A 15,760-nucleotide genomic window follows, 5' to 3' on the forward strand; every position below is an offset into this window, starting at 1 on the left:
TCCAGTTTGGTTTTGGGGTGATGCAGTTCTCATAACTGTATATCTGATTAACAGGGTGCCTTCTCGTATACTTGGATTCAACACCCCATTCAGTCTCTTTTTTCCTGAGGGGGAGATGTTTCATATTCCTCTCAGGGTGTTTGGGTGTGTCTGCTTTGCACATGTCCTTGGTCCTCATTGCTTGAAGCTTGATCCCGAGGCAAAGTGTGTCTTCCTTGGACATGCAGAAAATCATAAAGGGTATTGCTGCTATGATCCAGTCTCTGGGAGCCGGTATCTTACCATGGATGTCACTTTTTTTGAATCGACATACTTCTTTTAAAAGAATCCTTCTCAAGGGGAGCGTTTTGGGGAAGCGAGTCAGCAGTCTATTCCTCTCCCAATTCCAGTCCCTATGTCTACTCCTATGCTTGACCATCCTGTGTCACCTACCTTACCACCTCCTTTGCGTCCTGCTTCTCAGCATTACTTGGGGGACTCCAGATTCGGCTAACATGGATTCAAGTATTCCTCTTGGTCCCACTACTGTTTCAGTTCCCATTGATTCTACTAACCTTGTTACAGATAACCTTGATCTTCCTATTACTCTCAGAAAAGGGAAGAGAAAGTGTACTGCTCATTGTATTTCACAGTACTTATACTTACAGTGGACTTTCTCCTTCCTACCGTGTTTTTCTTTCCTCCCTTGACTTAGTGTCTATACCCAAGGGTGTTAGTGAGACTCTCTCCAAACCTGAGTGAAAGACAACTATGTAGAAAGAGATGACAGCTTTGATTAAGAATCAAACATGGGACATTGTGGATCTACTAGAAGGCAAGGAGACAGTTGGATGCACATGGGGTTTACATGGTAAAATATAAGGCATATGGAAGTATAGAAAGGTATAGGGCAAGACTTGTTGCAAAATGGTACACACAGACCTATGGTATTGATTACTTAGAGACCTTTGCACCAGTTGCAAAGATGACCTTTGTTCGGATACTTCTTTCTCTTGCTACCTCATACTCTTGGCCCTTGTTTCAACTTGATGTGAAGAATGCTTTCCTAAATGGGGATTTGCAAGAGGAAGTGTATATGAATCTTCTTGTTGGCTATGATAGTGATACTGAAAAGGGAAAGGTATGCAGGCTTAAGAAGTCACTTTATGGCTTGAAACAATCTCCCAGAGCATGGTTTGACAGATTCAGAAAGGCCTTGATTGCTTTTGGATACACTCAGACTCAATCTGATCATACTTTGTTTGTGAAGCGAAGGGGATCTTTGGTGTCAATCCTAATCGTTTATGTGGATGATATTGTTATCACAGGGAATGACCCAAGTGAAATTGATTGTCTGAAAAGGAATCTACATAAAGAATTTGAAATTAAGGATCTTGGAGAACTGAGATACTTCCTAGGCATTGAAGTTGCAAGATCAAAACATAGGAATTTTTATCTCTCAAAGGAAGTATGTCTTGGATCTTCTTCAAGAGAGGGAAGCTTGGAACGAAGGCAATCAGTACCCCTATTGATCAGAACCATAGAATCAATGCATCAGAAGGTGAACCGGTAAAGGACATTGGGAGATATCAGAGACTTGTAGGTTGGTTGCTATACTTGTGTATGACAAGACCGGACATTTCCTATGCAGTAAGTGTGGTAAGTCAATACATGCATGCTCCACGAGTTCAGCATTGGGAGGCAGTTGACAGGATTCTTGCTTATTTGAAGGGACACCTGGGTAGATGCATATCGTTTACTGATCATGGATAGTTGAAACTAGAGGCTTATACAGATGCAGATTGGGCAGGATGTCTTGATGATAGGAGATCAACTTCAGGAGTGTGCACCCTTGTTGGGGGTAACCTTGTCTTGTGGAAGAGTAAGAAACAAACAGTGGTGGCAAGATCAAGTCTTGAAGTTGAATACAGGGCCATGGCACATGGAGTTTTAGAACTTCTCTGGATCCGTTCCCTATTGGAAGAAATTGGTATATAGGCAGAAGAACCTATGATGTTATACTGTGGTAACCAGACCGCAATTAACATTGCCCATAGCCCAGTCCAGCATGACCAAACTAAGCACATTTAAGTGGATACACATTTTATCAAAGAAAGAGAATTTTCTGGAGAAGTTTGTCTTCCATACATTGCTTCTGATCTGTAGCTCGCGGATGTTCTCATAAAAGGTGTTGCAAAGAACAAGCTGGAGCATGATCTACGCAAGTTGGGAATGTGTGACATTTACTCCCAATTTGAGGGGGAGTGTTGAGTTGGGCCTAGTTGTTTTTTATTTTTATTTTAAGCTATTTAGTTAGGAAGTTGTTGGGCTTTATGCCCATTAGTTTATGTTTTTAAGTTGTGACTGTTTAGCTACATTAGTAGCCGCCCTACTAAGGGCATCCTTGTAATATCTCATCCTTTAAGTTAAGTATAAATATAATGACGGGTTGGCGGCTAGGATTAATTCAAGAATCCTGGTTGACTTCCTACTCTTTTCTCCCTCTCTTTTCTTCTCTACTACTGAAATCTTTATCTTTCTCCCCTTTTCCTTTCACAAGAAATTCAACTAAATCTACAATCAGTAATTTCTACTCATCCAATGCCAATGAGTGAGGAGTTCAAAGTAGTTCCAATGGAATTCATAGGGGTTAGCAGGTTATAGTTGTTTTTCACCAGAAAGACGGTTTCTGATTCAACCATGGGTACCTCCAAGTGAAGGGATCATCAAAACGAACTTTGACAATTTCTGGCCCATTCAGAGTGGGTGGTTCTATTTAGATGGATGGGTATTATTTAATTTAGTTATTTAGGGGTGACTTAGGCAGGGAACTTATTGAGAGGTGAGCTTCTTTCTCTTCTACAAGGTCTGAAACTTGCTCACTCATCAGGCTGGATTGAATGTCAACCAGAACAGAAGGCCTTAAGATGCCTTCACTAGAGAAGCTAATGCATTCTGATGGATATCTAAAACAGACAATGACCTGGGATACTCGCTTGCAAAATAGGGAGGTTAGGATGGGAGGAGCCTGTTGCCAGACTGAGGGGTTCAGCCAAGAGACTGTCTTTCTTCATATCCCATTTCGGTTTTGTTGGTAAGCCATGTGCTGTGTATTGTTCCGTGGCTTGAATGCTTGATACTTCAACTGTTGGTTCTTTCTAATCAATAATAAAATCAGCTGGATGTTCATTTTGAATTTTAAGCACTATTTCTACCCAAAAAGGAAATGGATAGTAGTAAGAAATGATTTAAGCACAACAGTGGATATGGATTTAAATAGAACGAATTGGCAAAACAGGATTCGTTTAGCAGATAATATAGTTGGGATAAGGCATGGATGATGATGATGCTCATTTTGAATTTTCTGCAAAATATCATTTTCTAGAAGAACGAAGTACCTGGTTATGGTAGATCTGGCATCATGGCGCAAACGATCAGATATTGCGATGGCACCAATGATGCCTTCTCCTTCACGTCCAACATAAACAAATGTTTTTGAATCATCAGATGATGATATGCTCTTAGATGACAAGTGCATGAGAATATCCTCTAGATCCATCACATCAGAAGTTGTTGATTTCTTCTGGAAACGTTCAGAAACCCATTCCATTGCACCAACTGCAACCAGAGACCCATCTACTTCTGCTAAGCATCCAAAACCTGGTTCTGTGAGTTGCCCTCTTGTGCTTGGGATTTTCAAATTCAGAGATTCTGCTTTATTTACAATGGCTTTTGCAATTGGATGTGATGCTGTTCTTTCCACTGCAGCAGCAACCCGAAGAATTTCTGATTCTTCATAAATCAAAGAAGACACAGCAGAAACAGCTGGTTTTCCTTCTGTAAGAGTTCCTGTCTGAAATTGAAAAAGTGAGTTAGTTAGAGAATAGGATGCTCAAACAATCTAATAGAAAATTATTGTGATACCAATATATCTTCTTAAGTTCAAAAAATGGCTACACATGGGCAGAAACTTTGTCGTACAATTTACACAAGTACCTTGTCTAAAGCAACAAAATCTATGCTGGCCAAGCGTTCCAATACATCCCCTCCTCTTACAAGAAGTCCCTGTTTTGCCCCTGCTCAGTAAATCCAGAAAAAGTACAAGTCAGAGATTCCAGAGAAAATACATTTATACAACATCTTACACTCTTCAACAAAATTTAATAGTCATTCAGCTGGACTCCCGGGAATACAGTGCACCCTATTTCTGTGTGTTAGTCCTAATTCTTCTTTGAGTTTTCATGCATCTTAGTTAGGACCAACTTTATATCTTTTTCACTTTCACCAGAAAAAAAAGGTTTGAGATTAGAGATACAAATCCAACCCAGCTCACATTTCCTGCCATGTCCAGCCTGGGAATTTCTGGGCCTGGACATAAGTTTGTCATCCAAGCCCAGCCAGGCCCAACCCAGCCCATATGCATACAGTTGTGATTTTAAATATGAGAAGTCGGCAATATATAATTCTTGAACATGAGTAATGACTTCGGATTTTATTTTGATGTTTTGATAGATTCAATGCCTCGATGGCCTATGCTGGAAAGCCTAGTCCCAGCTCGGCCAGAATGGGAGTGGGCCTGGATATGTATTATCAGGCCCAGAGTGCAGGCTGGGCCGGGTGTGGGCAGCTCAGAGTGTTCTTGCACCCCTATCCAAACCTAGTCCATCACACAGCCCATGATCATCCCTATTTCAGATTATTCCACCAGTGTCTTTCTTCCTATTCTAACTCATGGTATTTGGACATACAACTATAAACATGTCCAGAAGCAAATAGTTGGGATGACTAAACAGGCACACAGAATGGTCAATAGGAAACTCTAAGGCAATATTTCTAAGAAATCAGGAAAGTTGATACTTGATAGGACAACAAATTAGTATTTCAAGGTTTTCTGGAGAATTTTGAATACCTATACAGGTTTCATAAGCACAGGAAATTCCATATGTACGGAATTATTTTCCATTCTACAAGGACTGAGGAGCTGATTGTAGGAGACCTACAGCTTCTTATTGGATAGTTGTGAGGCAATGAAGCAGGTCCATGGATTCATTTGCATGCAATAAAAAAGGCCAGATCTTTGGTATCCAATATGAACACCTTATTTGGATGGTTGTCAGGATCATTAAACACAACTAAAGATTCTTTGAAAAGAAATGGAGTCAAAGGGAAGACCTGCACTGGGGCTATTCCATGGAGGGCAGACAGTTGTAAACTTTCTTAATTACTGACTTTTTTTATAAATAAATACTGAATTATTTCCCTGGGGCTTCTGAGAAGGCTGGCTAACTTCTAGTTGGATCTTTGCAATTATCTGTTTTTTCACCATCTTAATAATGTTGTTATTGATAAAAAAAAGGAGTTATGGAGAATTTCTGAGGTAATTCTGGGATAATATGCATAACTGGAGAAGAATAAACCTCAGAAATTGAAATTTCTGTAGTTTTCCTGCATTTGTTGATAATTATATACATTAAACATTTGCATTGAAAGTAAATGAAAGTGATGAAGTTAGTACCAAGAGAGGTGCCCACTAGAATGGCAGTTGGTGTAGCCAGGCCCAGTGCACAGGGACAGGAAACTACCTGAAAATAGATGGTACAGAACAGTTACTTCCAACCAAATAAGCAATCTGATAATAAAGTTCTTTTCTTTTTACTTTTCTCCTTTTTAAAAGATTTTTCAAATTACATACCGAGATGTATATTACATAGGCCACATACATAGTAACAATACAAGCAAGCAGTGGTTTTCGCCATCATATTTCATAATTTCCCGATATCTAAATTCTTATAGAGAATAAGGCAAGTGGCATTGTGGATACTGGTCAGACCTGTAATAAGTTAATTCATGTAATATGTACACACTACACACAAAATTGACAAGGCTTAAAGGCCCCTTATATGTCTATCTACATAACAAAAACAAAATGAAGATTCTGGGATAATGTTATTCTATTCATTTTATGAAGCCATACTAGCTATTCATGTAATTTAGAAGGGTATAATTAACCATACATATGAAATAATAGTACATAATAGGAATGATGAGAATGGAAGAACCATCATTTTCCTTTCCTCACCCCCATTTCTGTAATATTTTTCCCACTAGATTTCATACTTTTTTCGACCTTTTTCTATTTACCAGAGCTTGCAGAGTCAAGGAAAGCCAGAAAGAACAAAAACAGACACATTGTGCAAGCTTGCACCATAATAAAGAGGATACATGAGATGTTCAAGTTGACAATTTTTCCAAGGCCTCTCCAAGTTCTACTCCTTTGCCTCATATCTACAACTCAAACAAGGATACTTTCGAGTTGTTACTTGTGATGGAACAACATTTCTTACTTTGGAAACTAGCATTGTGTTACTGGCTTGGTAAAAACCTTCCAAGACATGTTCATCTATGGCATCGTGGAATGGTCAATGGAGCATATAAACCCCAATGAGAGGCTCCCTCGTCATACACCTGAAAAAAATGTGACCTGAAACAAACAGCACTTCAAGTACCAAAGCTCCCAAAGCCCCTCAATAAGAAGTCACTCCCTGGCCCACTAAAGACATTGAAAAATATTTCTATGAGGGCCTAATCCTATAATCGACTCTAGAATAACTTCAAGCTAACACCTCAAAATTGGGTTGAGCATAGTAATCATGCAAGTGGTTCAAGAAAATGTAGACTTGCCAGGACTGTTTGGAACTTTTTTCCTGTAGTAACAAAATAAACTTCATAGATCAAAAGAAAATTAGAATGTACAAAAAAGGGTGTTGAGAAAACATTCTGCCAAAAATCAAGAGTGGCTCTCAAGAATGACATATAATTTACACAAAAAGGCTGTATATCCCAGTAAGAATTTAAAAAATGGATAAAAAAATCCCTCCCAAATGAAGAGACACAAGTTCAAGCCTGAGGATAGGTAGGCTCTCTGCACTGTTGAAAGTGGGCCATATGTGCACACTTGTAACAAGTGTTCTCTTCGCTGCGCCTTCAAGTGCCAACCACCATGCCTACAGCCACCACTCCAGCATCCAAGTGTGTGCCATGGGTGGACTATGCATGTACTTTTGTATGGGGGATTGCCAATGGCACTATTGTAATATTGTAGTATTCTTTTCCACCTTTTTGATGTTTCTTATTGTCACTCCCCCAAAAGCTTAACGTACTCTTTGAGGGGAGGTAGGTAGTCGAGTGAGTTCATAAGCGTGTAAAGGTTAAGCACGAGATCCCCTCGACACTGTATTGTGTGCTTGTGCTTGCCACTGATTATTGCAATACAAATAGCCTTTAGCTAATTCGCGTTCCATCTTGTTGCCTTTTTGTGTGTGTTTGTTGCGTAGGCTTACTCGCCCCTTTGAGGGGAATTAGGACTGCATGCATACAAAACCACTAGGTCCCTTTGAGTGCCATGCATGTCCAAGCAAAGTTTATAATTTATAACTTTTCAGGAAACTTTGGTCTTCCATAGAATTTTAATAGAAAGTTTGAAAGAAAAATTTAAAAGTATGTAAAGCATTTCTATTTGAAACAAATATTAAGAACAATTTTTTTTTGAAACTTTAGAAAATGTCAAATTTGGAATAATTACAAATCCAAAACCCAAAAATAACCATTTAGTGAAAGCATATGAATATTAGGAAGGCAAAATTACTTGTTGTTGACTATATATGATAATAGTGGTTGGGATGTGGATATTTATAGTCATCAAGAAACAATCTTCAGCAGTCCTAGTTCGTTCTGCTTGCTATACTGGGGCAATGGCATGCTTGTTTCGAACTTGCTGGTTCCAAGTGGTTCTTTATACATTTTTTTGCCAATTAATTTTATTAGCCTTTGTTGATATGTTATTAATAGTATCAAGGACTTAAGGGCCTTGTCTGTCATGGAGACCTCAAATCGCAGAAGGACAAATATAAAATGGGGCCTTTATGCATATCAGGAGGTTATAAATTGTTACATCTTTTGTGATTTGATAGGCCTGTGACAGCAAAGCCCATTAAACTAACATCCATCTTCCATTATTTAAGTGTAACTAGTTTTGGAACACAAACTGTGTTTAGCACATTTTCATAATTGATATATAAAGGATAAAGAGATAAGTTGAGAATAAAATCTTAGAGACCCATTTGAAGAGGACACTGGGATATATGTTTGAACTTGTTATTTTTGTAATATAAAACTAGTTTATCAGGACTTACCAAGACATCCACAGCAAGCTTCAAGCTCAAAATTAATGGGTTTCCATTGGGCCCAGCAATATTGTTGAGCAAAACATCTGGAAATATGTGTGTCCCAATATAGTACCTAAATGCAAAAGTGAAGTTTTAGTTAATATCAACAAAGGATTTAACACTATGGTAATCCAGGAGCAAGCTTTCTATGTGATATAGATAACAAAAATAAGACTGAATAGTATGACTAAATTAACTTGTAGTAGAGAAATCAAAGATGGAGAACAATGGTTAACAGTCTTAAGAGTTCAATCAGTAAGACAGCAATTCATGTTCTTTTTGTAAATCATGTATATTTTCCCATGTACATCTTTTCACAATCTCAGCAAGAGCTCTTTACCTACAATTGGTAACCCTTAGGTTTCGCTAGTAGTAAATAAAGAATGAGTTATATGATATATGCCAAGCATCCCTCAAATATAGTCTAGATTCTGTCCACAAAACAACTGAACCTATTAACTGCTTGTTTGGCCATTGCATCAGTCAAACTGTTTGCTGATCTATGAATCCAGGAGAAAGTGATTCCCAGTTCCCACTCTAGATATCATGTCTTATTCATGGTGTTTTAGTATTGTGTATTGCCACAATTCTTGCTTGTTTTTAGTCAACTCACAACTACATTTGAGTTCCCTTCCACCATTAAATTTCTAGTACTAACTTAAGTGATCTCCCCATCCTTAATCTTTGTAATACTGCCAACAACAATTCAGCTATTGTAGTCTCTATAGCCAATGGAAGATGAATGTATGGCTAAGATTGTCTTGTAGCAATTATAGATAAAAAAAAAAGATTGTCCTGTTACAACCTCTGAGTCCTATCCCTAACGGTTCATGGTCTCCCAATCTGCATCCATCAAAGGTTATTCTTATTTGGTTCATATCTGGTGGACACGATAGCAATAAGACTCTAGTTCTGGTAGTTGATGATGATACCCACTACAATCCTCAAAAGATGTCATCCATAGAGAAGGAAACAATCATATCTAAAGTTTTGACCAAATGGCCCATCCCACTGAAATATTTTTTATGATAGCTTCCTTAGATTGTGCAAAAAAGAAGAGAGAGAGAGAGTCTAAATCCAAGTTTTCACAAACTGAGAATAACTATGATCTATAGCAGCCATATAATAAGGGCCATAGAGTATTTGATCAAGGAGTTGTGTTAGGAAATGCTGAAAATCATCTTTGACTTCACAACTTCCCATCAGTTGAGGCTTAAAAGCGACCTTGAATGCTAACTTGCGCCTTAGACAGACACCACAGTAGTGGTATTATTTGGGTAAATGATATTAGTAAATATAATTATGTTAAATAAATGGCTAAGATTAGTTTCTCAGCCACTGAATTTTCTTATTATACTGTAACATAAGAATCTTAAGAAGATTATATCAAATTACTGAATGAAATCTCAATGCAAAAATTTATTGCAACAACACAAGGCTCATGTAGTATTTGAAACTTCTAACAGTCATAGGCTTCTCATTAGTTTCACAGGAAGAAGGTATTTGTCCCAGAAAGATGCTCCATAAGATGCAATGTTAAAAATATTTCCAATTTCATGCTATTAGTTGCAAATATATTATTCTTGAAAGGAAAAAACATGGAACGTAGTGGCAAATTCCATACCAGAAAGCAAATGTTGCAGCTGATAATGTCATTACACCATACACAAATGGCCCTGCAATTGCATCTGCAAGCCTTTGTATGGGTGCTTCATGGCCTTGAGCATCCTCAACCTAAAGGTCAACAATCAACATAAGAAACTTCTTGTTTACATTAGAACTAGTTTCTTTGGATTCTGAAGCATCAATGAAACAAGACTAATTGACAGTTACATTGAAATCAGGCATCACTATTAACTCCTTGAGTATTTGACATTTGACATTTAACTGTACTTAGTTTTTTAACCATTTAAAACTTATAAAGATTAAATAGAAGCCCATGATCATGAAACCATAGGAATCCTTCTCTACATGTTATAGAACTATAGCTTTACAAGTCATAAAAGTTGGATTTTCACTATCTTCATATCACAACTGATCAAATATTACTTGTCATTGCCAGTGATTTAAAAGTCGCGCCTAGGCGCTCAGGCGAGGCGCATTTTAGGGTAGGCGCAGCCCATTCAAAAGGCACACGCCTGGTGCGCCTAGGCGGCTCGTAGAATTAGGAATGTAATATATCACATTAGCTACTTGATGCAATTGAGAAAAAAAGAGATTGTGGGTTTTATATGCTTGAAAGTGTTTTATATGTTTGATTTCATTTTTAAATTCTCATTTGAATATGCTTTACATATTATATTTATGTATTTTAATTTTAGATAATAGGTTTTTCAAAACATTTATTTTAAAACTTAAGTTAATATTTTTATTAATATTATGTTTTATATTTTTTTTTGAATTTTTTGCATTTTTTTAAATTGTGCGCCTTGCCTCAAAAAGGCGTGTGCCTCGCCTTGCGCCTTGCACTAACATTGGTCATTGCACCATTTCATGAATGATTGTTTTTGTTTCTCTATGACTCTATATACCAAGTGAAAGTAGTGCTTTGTTTCATATCTTCAATACATAATGCAACCAATTAATCAACTCTTAAAGAAATAGGTAAAATTTGGGGTAGTAGTTGGATCAAAGTTCAAATTTTCAATTTCTTTGGAAATTTTGTCATGAGAAAATGGGGAATTTTCACAAATTTTGCTAAGAAATTCAGTAAATCCAGTGAATTTAAAAAATAATGGAATTTATAAGTGGAACTTTAGGGGTTGTTAAAAGTAGATTGTATCAAAGTGAGTATGAACAGAGAAGAGAAAGGGACTTCAATAGACATAGATTATAAACAATTTCTTCATTTCCATCCATAGTAAGCTTCCCAATATGATGAGCATGTTAGGAAAATGCTCCAACTATTGTAGCATTTTGAGTAAATGCTCACTGTGTTGGGAAGATCAAAGGACTTATATGCTTATTTAGTTAAAGTTTTTCAAATAAGTATTATAAAAAGTTCTATTATTCTTAAGTTAGTTAACTAAAGTATTCAAGAACAAGATCCAAATTGAGTTGTTGTTTTAGTGTTTGAAACCTATAAATCTAAGCTTTTCTTTTATTTTCTATAAAAGTGCATCCTGATTGTCTTTAATGACCCATAATGTTTCCCGACAGTTTTTGTAAAAATAAGGAAAACCCCCAATATTTCATCAAAGCTTAAATTACTTGCACATGGCAAATTGAAAGCTTTGCTGATAAATTGTTAAATTAGGGAAATATCAGGACAATTTTGCAATCTTTTATTCCAAGAGATTTGTTTTTTCCTTGAGAAATGAAGAAATTTTGCTACATTTACAAGAAAATGCAAAATATGGTAGGCTCCCCTTTCAGAGAATAGGCAACTATCTATAGCATCTTTTAGCATAAAAAACACTTTTTATGTATCAGTGCATGTTGAGATTGACATAGTAATTGCACCATTCTTGCACTTCATGATCAACCATATTTGATGTTATTTAACAAAATAGGCATTTGAGTACAACTACTAAATGTGTTCAAGAAGGTACCATGTAAATGTATCTTACTGTATTAACCATAATGCTAATAAAAAAAAGGTATACTAACCATGCGAACTATCTTTGAAATTGTTGACATAGAGCCAGGGGTAGAGGCTTCAATCCTTAAAGGTCCATCCTGGGGAAGAAGAAAAAAATAGATGATTTCGGATTTCCATTCCAAACATCCAAAGGTCAAAAATCCAACGATAAGATGCCAATTCATGGCATTCATTTAGGAGGAAAAGTTACCTAACTATTTGAAGTCTAAATCTTGATATGTTGTACTAACTTCATTTTCTCAATGATGCATATATTTGTGAACAATTTCAAAATCAATGACCAATGCCTTTTACATTTTACCCTTAATGATTAAGTTGTTGTCAAGAATTCTTTGCGTTAAACTAACCAACCTTCTGATCTTTTGGCTTCTTTTTGTCCTTCCAGGAAGGAGATTATTTGTATCCTCATGATTTTCCTCAGAAGTTGTTGTGTGAGAAGACGCACCTCGCACCTCTCTAAGGGATTCTTGTTCTGGTTGTACTCTCTGATATTTCTTTAATAAAATTCTTATCACTTATACATGCATGCATACATACATACGTACATGCATATATATATATATATATATATATATATATATATATATATATATATATATATATTTTATATATATTGAACAATGTCAGGTAGAAAATTGTAAAAAAATAATATTATGTGTGTAAACCTAATAAATGTAGAATTAATTGATATAAGGGAAAAAGTTCCAAATGATTGTGTAAAACAATCTTGAAGCTAATTTTACTAGTGGTAGTCCATTAGAAGAAAAGATATGCTTCTCCTTATTAATGCAATGCCTCCATATCGTTTTAATAAGTTTTTTCATTACTGATCAGAAAAAAGAAAAATATTATTCTGGTTGCACAGTTTTAGTCACTACAAAGAACTAAAGCTATAGTTTCATCCATACTGGAACCAGAGATGATGATTGAACACAACAAACACTGTATCGTTTATGTTCAAGATTTATAGAACGAGGAATACAAGAGCCCCTGTGCAAGATCTTGCATCTGATCAAGTTGACTTTAGGATCTGGCACTTTAATGGGGAAAATATGAGTGCAAGTAGATATGCAGAAAATCAGATTCTAGGCTAAACCAGGGCTTTATCCTTCTGCAGTTACACCATATCATGTTCTCCCATACACACCATTCATAAATGCCTTTATTTTCACTGTTTCTCATAGCAACAAAATTATTACAAAAATAACGTGTTTGAAATGGTAAGTTCAACAAAAAACATAGAGCACTTTAAAAGCTTACTGTACCCAGTTTATTGTTCCAGCTGAAACTGTAAGGCCTCTTTCCTTGAATACAGGAAGAGATTCTCCTGTAAGCATGGATTCATCAACAACACTTCTTCCTGCAAGAACCATCCCCTGCATAGGTAGTTAATACAGAAAGGTCAGCTATAATTTAGATAACCATGCAAGTGAGTTGAAAGAAAAAGCATTATGAACTTCATGGTCAAATCCAGTAGCATTTAAAGCCATACTGAAACCCTAAATATCATTAGGGTCTTTCGTATTAAAACTGAATGAGGCCAGGACTTTTTATGTTCATGTTAGACAGTTTCGTATGCCCTTAGCTTCAATCCGATTTGATGTCCTTTTGTTATTTAGTGTAAATAAATAAAGTGCATGTTTGATTCATGTTGTTTGGTATAATTCTGTGTAAGACCCTAAAACTGGACACTTATAGAGACCCGTGTTAGTTTTAAATGTTCACAGCCGATTGGATAAGTCTGGGGAGATTTATCTTGCCAAGGCTGATATTGGTGTGCCACCAAGTGTTGGGATGGCCTGTCTCGGCCACCAGGGTAAGACCCAAGTCACACGCAGTATGGAAAGTTACACCTGACCCCTAGCTCGATTATGACACTTCACTAGATGTCGGATCGGGCTGTCTTTGATATGTCAATCAGTGAGGTCCTTAGCGGAGATCAAAACCTGGGTATGTTGGAACAGTCTGAGAATTCATCTGAGTGGGTGATCATAGTGACAGGATCAGCCCCTTTGTCGGACAAAGGTAATGATCGGGAATGCACTCTCTGATGGAAACCAAACTGTCGGCAGTTGATTTCAATCGTTGGAATTTTGTTTTGCAAAATTAATATATACATATATATATATATATATATATATATTGTACGGTTTCAAAGTGTTTGCAAATGGTTTTAATTCTCGGAATCCATGTGTGTGGAGAGTGCGACACTGTTCCTTGTAGCCGAGGGAGAGGTTCTCTCTTGTCGGGCAGTGCTTGATCATTAAGGACTGAGAGGTTAAGTGTAAGACCATTTAGGATAGTACCTGATGGGCTAATCTTGCACCTGCCCACAGTCCCTGGGTTTTTATAAGATGGCTTGGCCCAGGGACCACTTAATGTAAGTGTTGGGCCCATAGGGTTCATGTGATGGGCTCAAGGGTTCACTGAGCTTTTCAGTGAATTCGGCTGGGCCTTGTAATAAAGGCTGGGCCGAACCCATGTGGCTGGTGTGTAGATCAATGCTTGGGTCCCATGCCATACAAAGAAGCCCAACTGGGCAATAGATTGGAAACTAGTTAAGCACTGAAAACTTAATGGGCCAAAAGCCCATTTTGAGCTAGGCTGATATGATCACCCATCTATGGGGCGGATCTGAGATTAATGTTAACAAAAGGATTGGGCCTTTAACCTTATCCACTCTGGGAGACCAAATTCAAATCAGATTTGAATATGGTAAACTCCTGATAAGATTAGGAGTAAGCTAACTTAATTTGCAGATAAGATTAAGATCATCCCCTATCCAAATACTAATTTGGATTGGGATAACTCCTAATTAGGGGGTTTCTTAATCAAGAAGAAAAAGAGGAGAAACCCTAAAAGAAAAAAAAAAAAGAGATTTTCGAACCAAGGGTTCAAGCAAGAAAGCTTCTTGCGAATTGGGATTTGGATCTCATTTACACTCCAAAGAGAAGAGAAGCAATTCAGCCATCTTCGTCCCAGGAGTTCTCCTCCAACCACCGCCATTCTTCCTTACAAGATTCGATCTTTGAAGAAGAAAGAGATCAAGAAATTGTTTCTTGACATCAGTCTTGCAAAAAGACTGTAAAAAATTTGGTGCTCAGAGTTTCCAAAGGGTTCTTGAGAAGGATCCTGTGTGTGGGACACACTCTGCTGGTTCCGTTCCACCTACAGCTGTGTCATCTTCATCAGGATCGGATCTTGGTGTCTTCTTTGGGCGTGAACACCAACTTTGGGAGATATTGTTTCTCCGGATCAGGTATAATCCTCCATTTTCCTTTTGGTTCAAATCTGGTTCAATTATGGTTCAAGTATGATCATTGAATATTGTATTCTGAATTTAGGGAATACGATTCCCAGTTGGGAGAAGGTAGGAAAATTTTTTGAAATTCGCCCACCCATTCCCCAACCTTTATGGCGTCCATTAGATGGATCCTACCATTCTTTCAGTTCAAACCAAATTATGCACTGTAATGGGTTTCCACAATTATATGCACTCAGCATAGTCACTAAGGTCAAAACAAGAGTGCAACCAAGTTAATATGGATCAGTAAACAAATGACTAATTCCAGTATTGAATGACCTTACTTGTAGCTCGGTTAGTCAGATGCAAATAAATTTTAATTACTTGAATTAAGGGAAAATTTTGAAAAAACAGTCCTAGAAGTAGGGATTGTGCTAGAAAACCAGAAATAACTAACAACAGAAGATTAGAGAATATTAGAGAAGAAGAGAGAGAGAGAATTGCGGCAAGAAGGGTTAGAGGATGAGGAGTTCGAACTTAATCCTCCCTTTAACACTCTAATACCTTTTATTTAAGTTAATCTTTGATAAATTACAAAGAAGCCCCTGAGTGAGCAGAAAAATACAAAAAACAGAACACTACAGAGTATGGGCCCAGAATAAGGCCCATAATAGAGAGAAACATAACATAACATGAAGTGATAGTCTATGG

General features: G+C 37.0%; 1 protein-coding gene and 1 long non-coding RNA gene across 2 annotated transcripts in view; one reads left to right on the forward strand and one right to left on the reverse strand.

Moving 5' to 3' along the window:
• The window catches only part of LOC148842179 (uncharacterized), a 32,014-nt gene extending 19,444 nt beyond the window's left edge, over nucleotides 1-12,570 (forward strand). The window contains exon 2 of the long non-coding RNA XR_016103288.1: nucleotides 12,191-12,570. This is a non-coding gene — a long non-coding RNA (uncharacterized LOC148842179). The remainder of the gene's footprint in view (nucleotides 1-12,190) is intronic.
• Nucleotides 1-15,760, reverse strand: part of LOC148842180 (copper-transporting ATPase PAA2, chloroplastic) — a 56,380-nt gene that overhangs the window by 19,328 nt on the left and 21,292 nt on the right. The window contains exons 7-13 of the mRNA XM_088957916.1: nucleotides 13,071-13,181; nucleotides 11,814-11,882; nucleotides 9,829-9,938; nucleotides 8,172-8,277; nucleotides 5,495-5,561; nucleotides 3,976-4,055; nucleotides 3,378-3,832 (exon numbers count right to left, since the gene is read on the reverse strand). Of these exons, the coding sequence (XP_088814042.1) occupies nucleotides 3,378-3,832; nucleotides 3,976-4,055; nucleotides 5,495-5,561; nucleotides 8,172-8,277; nucleotides 9,829-9,938; nucleotides 11,814-11,882; nucleotides 13,071-13,181 (998 nt within the window). The remainder of the gene's footprint in view (nucleotides 1-3,377; nucleotides 3,833-3,975; nucleotides 4,056-5,494; nucleotides 5,562-8,171; nucleotides 8,278-9,828; nucleotides 9,939-11,813; nucleotides 11,883-13,070; nucleotides 13,182-15,760) is intronic.

Source organism: Nelumbo lutea, chromosome 8 (genome assembly GCF_056320005.1).
Source record: "Nelumbo lutea isolate HS-2025 chromosome 8, American lotus-T2T, whole genome shotgun sequence".
Lineage (NCBI taxonomy): Eukaryota > Viridiplantae > Streptophyta > Magnoliopsida > Proteales > Nelumbonaceae > Nelumbo > Nelumbo lutea.